Source organism: Dermacentor andersoni, chromosome 6, assembly GCF_023375885.2.
Source record: "Dermacentor andersoni chromosome 6, qqDerAnde1_hic_scaffold, whole genome shotgun sequence".
In the NCBI taxonomy this organism is placed as follows: Eukaryota; Metazoa; Arthropoda; class Arachnida; order Ixodida; family Ixodidae; genus Dermacentor; species Dermacentor andersoni.
In genome coordinates, this window is record NC_092819.1 from 97,800,771 (window position 1) to 97,812,043 (window position 11,273).

Below are 11,273 nucleotides of genomic sequence, written 5' to 3' on the forward strand. Positions count from 1 at the left end.
AGTCAAAGGGCACCATACGGGAGAATCAGACAACTTATCGATGCCTTGGCTAGAGAGTCTGGAATTTAATTTATAATCAGTCGTTTACGGCCATGCACCCAAATAAAACGCACGCTTCTCAAGCAGCCAGTACCAATGACCAATAAAAGGCCACAAGCCCCCTGCGAACTTCGTCGTCTTCTTCCGCAGCTAGATGCGATGCCGTTCATCATGCCAGCGTTCCTATACTGCCCATCGCGCTCGTGCCACTGTTCGCGCCTTCGTCATCGTCTTTTTCAACAGCTGACTCCGATAGCGCTCATCATGCTAGCGCTGCCATACTGCCCCTCCCTCTGCGAAGGCGCTGACGGCAGTCGCCCACTGCCAGCTGGTGCGGTTATTTCGCTCTCAAATTCTTTGCCTCAATATACTGCAAAATGAAAACACGTATACATATGCGCTCAAATTTTGCATTAGGGAATATGGTAATTTCGGAGATTTCTTCATGCTAATTACCCTGGAACCACAACGCACTATCCCCGAGCAGAAGCTTTACTTCTTTTCAGAAAGCTGCATATCTCCCTCAAATATTTCGTACATTGGTAACTTCGAAGTTGACACTTCGTCGATGTCCCTATAAACCAACAGCCATATTGATGCACCTAAATTATTTATCTTTTTTCATGGTAATCCGTTCTTACGGTCTAGCCACTGTTTGAATTGTATCGTTCAATTGTAGCAAATAATGGCGTATCTTCTGGGACGCACAGGAGTACCAGCGATTATACAGGACGGTACAATGGTTCACGTGTAAACAGTTGATGCACTTGACCACTATATCGAATTTTGAATTTTGGCTGTCGATGATTTCGGTCACCACTGTCATTGTGCTTTTTGTGTCACTTGTTTTTCTAAGTATAAATGTAAGTTCAACCAAAAAAAAGATGAAAAGTTACATTCGTTACTCAAGGTTTTGGCGCTGGCTGGTTTTTCACCTTCACTACAACGTGACAATATCATTTCCGTGCAACGCCAGAAGTGTTATAAACAGAGGCTTGTACTCGTGAAGCACTACGTCAGAATGTCTAGTGAGCACATCTGCCTGCTAATCAAGTTACAATAATTATACCATTCGCGATTGCAGGCTGTCAATGGGAAACATTGTTTACTAATGGAAATTTTGTGAATTCAGTGCATGATGTGGCATTCATAGTGTTTGACACGAGAGAGCTGTCGCACAATGGTCATCCACATCATAAGAAAACACAACGAGGCACGGCGGGCCGGTTCTCTCTCTTGCGAACTCTTGCAGCATAAGGACTGTTCCCATATTCACAAATACCTCTGACTCTAGTATTTTTATAAAACAAAGTCGAACCAATTCTTATGCTGGACGTATAATTAGGGAAGGCGACCAGACTTGGGCATACAGCACTTACTAACGTAAAGCTTTGTGTATTCATTCCCTCATCTACATGGGCATACCATAGTCATGTCTCGTGACCGCACTACACCCAAGTGGATTGAACCAACTATATTATTTTTTTTTGTACTCGCACCGCGTTTGGTGGTCAATGTACCAGAGGAGTACGAAGCAGTGAATAACCCCCTCCTCTCTCTTATATTCGCCCCTTAACGATAAAAAGAAGTTATTGTGCGAGGGATAGAGCGTTCTAAACTACGAGGTTGGGGAGAGAAGGGAGAAGAAGGCTGCTATAAAACTGCACAATCCCAGCGCAGAATTTAGTGGTGGTGTTAGATGAAACAAAAATGAAAAAATCGCATCTGAAAGCCCACAAATGACATCACAAGGAGTTTATTCCGGAAGTTAGCAGGATTTGATGCCTTGTTGAAGTTTCCCAGGCGTTTGTACACTTCCGGAGGGCTTAGTTAGTTTTTTAGGGAAGTCTTCATTTCGAATCTGTAACGGAACACGTAAGTTGGAAACATTTAATGAATATGTGCTCGTATTCACAGCAACGTTTGTACGTAGCTATAAAAGTTCAACCAGCTCATTAACTATAGTGACATTTTAATGACAATCACTTCGTTTCAAGGAATGCGGTTTGTTTGATTCTTCCATCGTACGGACTAATTAAGTAATTATGTGAATGATAAGAATAATAAAATTAGCTTTATAAATTTATTGCCATCTTTAGGGTGAATAGAAATACACATTATGAGCTTTTGAAATTACACTTGCGGAATTTCCTAGCGCTTTAACAGGTCTTCATCAGCTCCTCTGCAGTTTTATTCACTTCTTGATAAAGTGCAATGGCAAAAACAAATTATCAATAAAAGCGGATAACATACGTCATGAAGGAGTCGGAAGAACATACCTTGCAAATGTGTTGCTTCTTAGGCCACTAAGCTTTGCACCCTGTAAAAGATGAATCAATGAGTAATGAATGATTGAAGGTTTTAGTCATTTCATATACAGTGTGTCTCAGCTAACTTTAGACAGAGTTTAAAGATATGCAGATGCCATGTAGCTGGACAGAACCAAGGTAATTGCTCAATACGTGCTATATAAAAGTGTTTTTCCGAGCGTGAAAGAAGCCCGCGAATCCATGCAATATTTCCATGGGTTGGCCGCTCGAGGGACTTTGCGTGTATTCTAGTTAATTAGTGAGCAAGATAATTAAGGCTCATTATCTAATTAGGTGGAATGAAAAAGAGTTTTGAGTATCTCCAAGCGACGGCAAACAACATTACCTTGGTTATGTCCAGCTACATGGCATTCGCATATTTTTAAACTCTGGCTAAAGTTAGCTTGGACACCCTGTATATGTACAACGTAATGGAGCATTTTATTTGCAATGACATTTGCAGACAAACCAAAGTTCCCATTTGGTTGCTGCTGTAACAAATGCGGGGCTGTGTAATGAGGGGCTGTGTTTCACCAAAGACCAACTCATTGCAAGCGAAGTGATTCATTCATGCCTTTTTCGAAAGGTTACTGCTGACTTCCGCCAGGAGAAGAAACTGTTTGTATGCTCGCAATGATGATTAAGAAAATATTTATTGAATAGAAGAGGTTACTAACATGTCTGGCTCACGGCTTATCACGTGCACCATGGACGGTGTCCCTGAATTTCATGTTAGAAGAGGATGTAATGCTGATGGCAGCCATAAACAGGGCGACGAATTCTACTCGAGGCAAAAGCACAGGGTACTGCAAGGATGCACCATTCACGAAGACAATTTCCCTGAAGTCAACAAGCCGCGCTAAAATATACATCTGCCGCGTGCTTTTTGTGTAGGCTGTTTTTTGCCTGCATCTTTAAATGTCATGGCCGAACCTATAACATCGGGCCATTTTGTCGTATTGGGTTCACAGAGTTTCCTAGAACTTCCATTAGGTGTTTACATGCATTGAGGAGAACTAAAGCAAAATCAGTGATATGTGCTCCATTTTACACGTGTTCATCTCGGAGGTTAACATCTAAGCTTTGGGAGCCCAAATGAGCTGTACATATACCAAACTACCTGCTACAACGTGTTCCTTTCCTTGTTTTCATGAAATGTTGGCGCTAAATGAGTTGTTTGAGTCAAACGCTAGTGCTAGCAGAACAAATGTACTGTGCTTCTTCCTTTTATTCAGAACGACTCTGATCATTACATATCGTGCAAAACTAAAGACAGAACCTTGGATACATACGCGCTAGAGCCGACTCCAAGAGAGCCGGAGAGAGAAGGCATGCCATTTGAGGTGAAAAGGCTTGTGGATGGTCCAGTAACTCCCAGCAGAGATCCTGCAAAAGCAGAAAGAACACTTGAGGTGGAAGTTGCTCCTAAGTTACCAAGGCTTCTAGAGAGAGGACTGTATGAACTGAAGTACACACCCTGTCCACCGTATCCGAATGAACCGGAACTACTCCATCCGTTACCGTATAGGCCAGGGTATCCGAAGGAACTGCCGTAAGATCCAAGACCTCCAAGTGAACCATATCCGGATGAGCTACCAAGCCCACTACCATACAGCCCAGAGAGGCCGAAGGAGCGCGGGTAGCCCCCGTACAGGCCGGAAAGACCAGAAAGACCAGAAAGTCCGGAGTAACCAGAGTATCCTCCAAGTCCTGATAGGCTCGAGAGACCTGTCAAGCCAGAGTAGCCTCCCAAAAGGCCGGACATACCTCCAAGGCCTGAGTAACCCCCGTAGAGGCCTGACAGACCAAGAGAGCTCCCGTATCCTCCAAACCCTCCAGGATAGACTCCTACAAGGCGTGCTCCTCTAAGTCCTCCGAAAAGACTTCCCGAGGAGCTTGGGTAGCCGAAGGAGCCAAGTGAGCTACCGTATGAGTACACAGATGGGCTAGAGAGTCCGAGAAGCCCCGAGTAAGCTCCAGACAATCCAGAAAGCCCTCCAAGACGCGAGGAACCTCCGTACAATCCTGACAGCCCACTGAGGCCGGAATAACCCGTGAGTGAACCTGAGAGTCCCAATCCTTGACCGAGCAGTCCTACTGGTCCTCCGAAACCACCAATTCCACTCAAGAGTCCTGGGTATCCACCGTAAGAAGTCGAAAGCCCTGTCAATCCAGAGTAGCCTCCTGAAAGGCCGGACAGACCTCCAAGGCCTGAGTAACCTCCGTAGAGGCCTGACAGACCCAAAGAGTTTCCGTACACTCCAGACACTCCAGGATAGCTTCCTACCACTCGTACCCCCCTAAGTCCTCCGGAAAGACCTCCAAGTGAGCCGAGTGAGCTGCCATACGAGTATACAGATGGGCTAGAGAGTCCGAGAAGCCCTGTAGAACCACCCATGTACCCGCCGTTGAGCAATCCGGAGTAGCCTCCAGCCAGCCCAGAAAGTCCTCCGAGACGCGAGTATCCTCCATACAGTCCACTAAGACCAGGATATACCCCGAGCGAGCCTGATAAACCTAGACTACCAAGACTCGACTGATACCCCGGGTACCCAACATTCCAGCTGGAAAGTCCTCCCAAGCCACTGTAACCACCAAGTCCATACAGGCCCCCGAGTCTTTGGACGCCTCCGCTGAGGCCCGACAAACCAAGGGAGCTTCCATAGAGGCCAGAGAGGCCCTGATAGCCTCCACCATAGAGACCCGAAAGGCCTCCAAGACCCGAAAGACCTCCAAGTGAATACAAGCCTCCTAGACCACTGTAGCCTCCGAGACCACTGTAGCCTCCGAGACCACCATAGCCTCGAAGACCGCTGTAGCCTCCGAGACCGCTGTAGCCTCCAAGACCGCTAAAGCCTCCAAGACCGCTGAAACCTCCGAGTGTACTGTAGCCGCCTAGGCCACCGTAGCCTCCACCTAACCCGAGACTACCGAACCCTGATCCCTGCAGAAATGCAGCAGCTCTGGCTGCAAAGGCTGAAAATAAAAAAGAAAGCAATTTGAGAAGCAGTTCCTGGTTATTATATAAGACGACACGCTCTAATATCTTTCCTTGCTTACTTGCGCATAGTTTTCAAGTAATGACAAAATATTACCGCTTCGCCCTTAAGCTAGGCAGTGTGGGCTCATCAACTCTATGCATTTCTACGTATTACTTTTTCTGAAACTAATATCTACAAAGATGAATAGTATCTTTCTCAGTTACGGACGCAGCAATGGCTTCATATGCACGCTTTACTTGAAAAATGGGTAACAGCAATTGAGCGATGTTTAACGAATATCTAGCGTGCCGTGCTCAGGGCCCACGTTTAGTCTTGTTCCCCTTCGAACAGACTACGATAAAGTAAAACGTCGAAAAAGAGGCTATCACTTTCATTCACTGTTTCATTGTTTACCATTTCGCTTACTGCTACACGTTAGAATAAGATACGCAACCAAATGCGTATGTGTGGCTTTGCTTCTCACACGTCAGAATAAGTGTGATAGAATGAACACTGCAGGCCGCGTTCAGTAATGAAAACTTTAAATTCATTAGAGATGATCATAAAGTAGGAGCTTTTAATAATTTTTCAACCACCTTAAATTCCCTTCGAGTTTGAATACTCACCAGAGCACAAGACGCTCAAGAAGACGGCCGGAAATTTTCCCTGCATGGTGGACAAGCCCGTTTCTCCCCTTTATCAACGCTTAGTGGCCAAGCGTTGCGGTCTGAGCTGGCCGCTATCCTGGGTATATATACGTCTCTCAACTGCAATCCCAGCATCCTTCTTCGGGTACGTGTCACGTGCTGTGGAACCCCTCCTTATTGTTCATGTATATCTCCTACGACGAAATGGCACAATGTCAAGGGCAACAAGAATAAGAAAAAAGAAACTATTTCATCATCAATATGTAAACAATGAGATTGTAAATGATTAGTAGGGCCGCGGATTTAGAGAAATATAAAATAGATCAAGCGATAACTTATGGATGTGACAGTGAGCGAAGCATTCGCCTATCTAAGATAATCATTGGTAAGCAAACTTTCAGCTTCTTGATGAAATAAGGAAAAATGCAGTTTTGATATTGCTGGAGGCTACACAGATTTCTTCCATGAGTGTACAATTGTTCACACTCGATATGCAGAGGATTATGACATTGGATAATATGTTACGTCAAAAATACCACCCCGTGTCTTTATGCATAAAACACTGCTTAGCTGCAGTAAATAAGGAGAGGCGTTGACTATCTTTATAAGTAGCCGCCTTCGAATGATATCAACGAAGGTGATCGGCCGGCTGTTGGTTAGACCGTGTAAGGAGGAATCGCGCGGGCTGCATGGCAGGGAAGGTGGAGACGAATATTAAACAAATCATAAGAATGAAAAGCTCTGTCCAAATGTTGCTTTGCACAATTTTATATTTATATAGAGCGCAGTGCCTCGGTATTGTCCGCAGATAAGGCCCTCCGCATATGGTTCCCGCCTTGCGGAAAAGCCAGGTGGGTAGCAGGAGTGTTTCTAAAGTATAAACACATTGCTTTCCTATTGTATTCTTGCCTTTCGCAAAGTTCAATAGAAAAGTGACTCACTAAAGTGTCGTGGAGAAGGCAAGCAAGTCACAAGCTTGAGCTGCGGACTACGAAGAAATTGCACTGTTGGTTCACGAAGTGACCTTCAATCTAGCAGTTCAATCAAACCCTCGTAAAAGAAAAGGATCAATCGAAAGAAGCGTTCACGGAAATAAAGTTCACAACACAGAGGAAGAGAACACAGTGACGAAGATCTCAAAAGAATCTTATTCAGTCCTGAGTACTTTGGACTGCATCACGACAAAGTCAGCTGCTAGATGCTACACATCTTAAGCACGTTTCCAATACATGGCGGAATATAATCTTATGAAGCTCGACGTTATTAGGTGTGCACTTGTTTAATGAATTTTAACTATTTTACTCATTTTAGCTTTGTTGACACGCGAATCAAACTGAAATGAACAATTAGAGCGTCTATTTGGAGACGCTTTTCTCGGACTCATTTATTCCGTGTAAATGAACAGTTTATCACTTGCAGAAAATTTATTCTCTCGATATTTCGAATAAAAATAAACACATTACGTATTTGCATCACGTGGTATGCTAAACACATTAGCGTTATCTCAACGATTTAAGCAATTTTCACCACCAAGTAACACTAAGCACGTACGCAGAGTAAGCATGACAGAATTCTAGGGCATACCTATCGGTGCTTGGAGGCTACTTCAAAACTAAGAAATAAATGCATGTCGGCTACAGTGGCAATCAACCCCGGTGGAGATACAGTCAAAGCACATGGCTTACCATACGCCTTTGTACAAAGTTACTCGTCGTACGATCCGCATAAAGAGGTGCTCAACACGGCAGTTTGAACCCTTGCTGCCTCAATCGCGAGTAGTTAATACGTTAAAGAACCCAGTAAACCAAAAAGAATTCATCAGGTATGCTTGCTTATTCCCACCATTCATTCCAAATAGAATTCTCCCGTGGATGCCGCGTACGGGATAATTAAATATTCGCCAGTGCCTACAGGGATATTTAAACGAGAACAAAGGGGATTAACCGACGCGTCTGAACATACGAAGCCAATAAATACAGCAAGGACGACATAGGCGAGATTACTTGTCTGGTAATTGAATTGATGAAGTGATAAATTAATGGAAATGAAAGTGGATGAAAAAACAACTTGCCGCAGGTGGGGAATGAGCCCACGCGTGCGACTCTTGCCAATTCAGCTACAGCGTCGCCATGCATTTTCCTATCCATTTTCGGGGGTGTATGTTTGTCTACTAGAACTAACCGTGGGAGTGTTAGCCAGCCCCACCATTCACAAACCTTGGCTGCGGAAACTTCCTCCGCCAAGGCTTTTTTTCGTAGCGGCAAGTTGTTTTAGAATCCTCTTTCGCTTTCATTAATTTGTCATATGTTTAACTCAATTACTGAACAAGTAATTTCCCCTGTGTTGGACAAGTAACTTCCCCTTGGTGTCTTTGTTTTTGGCCAGTTATGACAGGAATGTTTAAAGAATGTAATATTCTAGACAACAGATATAGCTTCTACTCGAGGGATTTTCTTAACTTGCTTTGTCTCGTTTCTGATGCGATTATTTCTAAAAAAGATACCATGGCGAGAAGATTTAGCCGCGCATTAAGCAAATTTATTTTCTGCCGGCTCACATGCAGCTTCGCTTTGGCGTGTAGCGAACACGGCGCGACTCGCATCCAGCAGACACGGGTCTCCGCACGCTGCGTAGGCGTCATTTTCTTTTTTTTTTCACTTTGTGGCTTTACATGCCAGAACCAAAATTTTGTTCTGCGGCTTGCCCTAGTGAGGGCTCAGGATTAATTTTGACCACCTGGGATTCTTTAACGCACACCCAATACACAGAACAGCAGCGGTGTTTTGTTTGTTTTTTCATTCAGCCACCATCGGTATGCGGACGCCGCGACGCAGATAAAATCAGGGACCGTGTTATCAGCAGGGTAAACCCATAGCCACTGAGCTACGGCCCCAGGTGCCGTAGCTGTTAACGTATATCGAGCGCGCTGTGACTCACACCCAAGCAAGCATAGACCTCCGAGATCTACGGCATGGCTCATTGCTGCGAATCGCAGGTGACGCCACAGGGTGCAGTAGCAATTTGTGCGGCGCTTTGGAAAAAAAAAAAAAAAACACTGAAGTTTCAATAGCTCATGAAGGGTGGCCTTCAATGTGGCACAGTGCGACAGCATTCTTATTTGAAGCGAAGTCGTTTTGTTTTTGTTTTGTTCAGTGCACAGCTGTTGTACAAAGTGGCCGCGTTGCAACCACAAGCTTGCTTCGCATAGCTCCCCCCACCCTCCAAGAATAATCATAAAACAAACAGTTCACCATGAAGCGTAAAAATGCCACACAGAATCGCTTTCTGCCGGCTCAATAAAGGTGAGCGCCACTGGGGCAGCCCTTTTTTCAAAGAAAATGAGACTTCATTTTAGATTTATTTATTTATTTATTTATTTATTTTATTATTATTTAAAGCACCTTACAGGGCCCAGAAGAGCACTGAGTAAGTGGGACAAGAACAGCATAAACAGTATAGGAACAATTACCAGATGACGACGGTGGATGCAAAACAGGAAGTAAAAGGGAGAACTTGTAAAAAAAAAATATAAGAGAATAATATACATAGGCGCAAGGAACATTGTATAATACCGTGAGTAACATGGATGCGTCATATGTAGCCAAAACATATCGTAAGAAAAAGCAGTGACCATACAAGAACTGTTATTGATTTAAGATGCACAAGGTAACAATGCGTGCTGCAATAGCAACGAGAATAGAAACGCATGCCAGCTGAAGAGACCCAAGTCGCGATATTGCTCCTTAGAAAAATGTTTGCGCAGTTGATCATGGAATGATTGGTGGTAACAGGTGGATGCAATAGAGTCGGGAAGATAATTCTAAAGAGCAATGGCACGTGGAAATGCCGATGAATTGAAGGCTAATGTCCTTCGATGCATGCGCTTTAGGCTAAATTGATTATGTAGTCGACGCGAAATGCGTGAAGGTGCTTCCTGAGGTAATGGAGGTAGTTTGGTGCTGTAATAATATTGATGAAATGGGCATAAAAGTGCAATGGAACGACGAAAATCTCATACTTCGAGCGATAATATCACGTTTGATCTGCGTTATGCTCGAATATGGACTGTAGTGCTGTGTAATGAAACGAGCTGCTCTATCTTGTACAGATTGTAGCATTGTGATTAGGTAGTTTTGATATGGGGTCCAGATAACTGATGCAGATTCTAGTTGCGGTCGCACAGTTGTTGGGTAAGCCAATTTGCTTACATTGTTGGGGGAGTTTCGCAAGTTCCGGCGCTGATGCCCACGGGATCTGGAAGCCTTGGCAGAAATGTTCTGAATGTGCGTGGCCCATGAAAGATTATGCGTGAGTGAACACAAATACTTGTATGATGATGCCTGAGATACTGTTGTGCTATCAATCGGGTACGAGAAGTTAGAATTTCTACGCTTGCGACTGAAAGATTATTTTGCATGTAGTCCAGTTAAGTGTCATTTGCCATGTAGTACACGAGTTTGAAATATGGTTTAGGTCACTTAGGAGAGCGAGGTGATCATCCATAGGATTAATTGAGCGGTAAATGATACTGTTATCAGCAAAAAGTCGTAAGGAGGAAGATATATCAGTGGGCAAGCCGCTAATGTATATTAAAAACAATAAAGTGCCAAGAACCCTGCCTTGAGGTACGCCAGATGATAGATACGTTGCAGAGCGAATTGGTGAAATTGTTAACTGTAGTGAACTGTTGGAGGAAAGAAAGAAAATTACGAAGCAATGACAGGGGTCGAGAATAAAGGCAGAGAGCTGATAATTTTGAGAACCAACGGGAATGTGCAACGTGGTCGAAAGCCTGAGCGAAACCTAAATAGATGCACTCAGTTTGTATGTTAGCGTTAGATGGCTTGGCTCCTTTATATTTCTACCAGTCAGTGTTGTTACTATGCCTATACAACACCTAGCCACACCTTCTCCACTCTTATAGTATTGTTGAGGTCAATGTGGAGTAGGTGATTGGACACATTAATATACGTAGGTATTGAGTTGTTTTTCAGGCGGGGAGGAGGCACTTTGCTTTAGCCATTTGGATTGCATGTAAGCTGTCCCTTGAACTGTATGAAAGATGTACACTTCTCTCATTCTATCTTATGTAAAACGCCGGCTTAACTTTCTAGCTGCTTTCCAAAATACACACTTCTTGCTAAACTAAACGCTCTTGCTCTCGAGCAGCATGTTTCGGTCACTATTTCGCTGGTACGCAAAACGCCTTACTCGGGGCTGTTTGTATTTTGTTCCGCTTGGGACGTGCATGAAAACATACTTTCGGAGACAGCTAAGAATGCTTCAGTATGTGGTGT

The 11,273-nt window shown here is 44.0% G+C and overlaps 1 protein-coding gene across 1 annotated transcript; it reads right to left on the reverse strand.

Annotated features, from left to right (window-relative positions):
• Positions 1-1,779: 1,779 nt before the first annotated feature.
• LOC126523078 (uncharacterized) lies at positions 1,780-6,081 on the reverse strand. The gene is made up of 5 exons (XM_055066501.1): positions 5,956-6,081; positions 3,825-5,324; positions 3,641-3,734; positions 2,319-2,359; positions 1,780-1,900 (listed from the first exon to the last, which is right to left on the reverse strand). Exons 1-4 carry the CDS (start codon positions 5,999-6,001, stop codon positions 2,338-2,340), a joined length of 1,662 nt encoding a protein of 553 aa, XP_054922476.1. The 5' UTR covers positions 6,002-6,081; the 3' UTR covers positions 1,780-1,900; positions 2,319-2,337.
• Positions 6,082-11,273: the final 5,192 nt, after the last annotated feature.

Excerpts from the sequence above, each read along its gene's own strand:
- LOC126523078 (XM_055066501.1), bottom strand. The coding sequence starts at position 6,001 with ATGCAGGGAAAATTTCCGGCCGTCTTCTTGAGCGTCTTGTGCTCTG. Across the intron at positions 5,325-5,955 it reads CTTGAGCGTCTTGTGCTCTG|CCTTTGCAGCCAGAGCTGCT; the intron begins GTGAGTATTCAA and ends TTTTATTTTCAG. Across the intron at positions 3,735-3,824 it reads ATTCGGATACGGTGGACAGG|GATCTCTGCTGGGAGTTACT; the intron begins GTGTGTACTTCA and ends CTGCTTTTGCAG.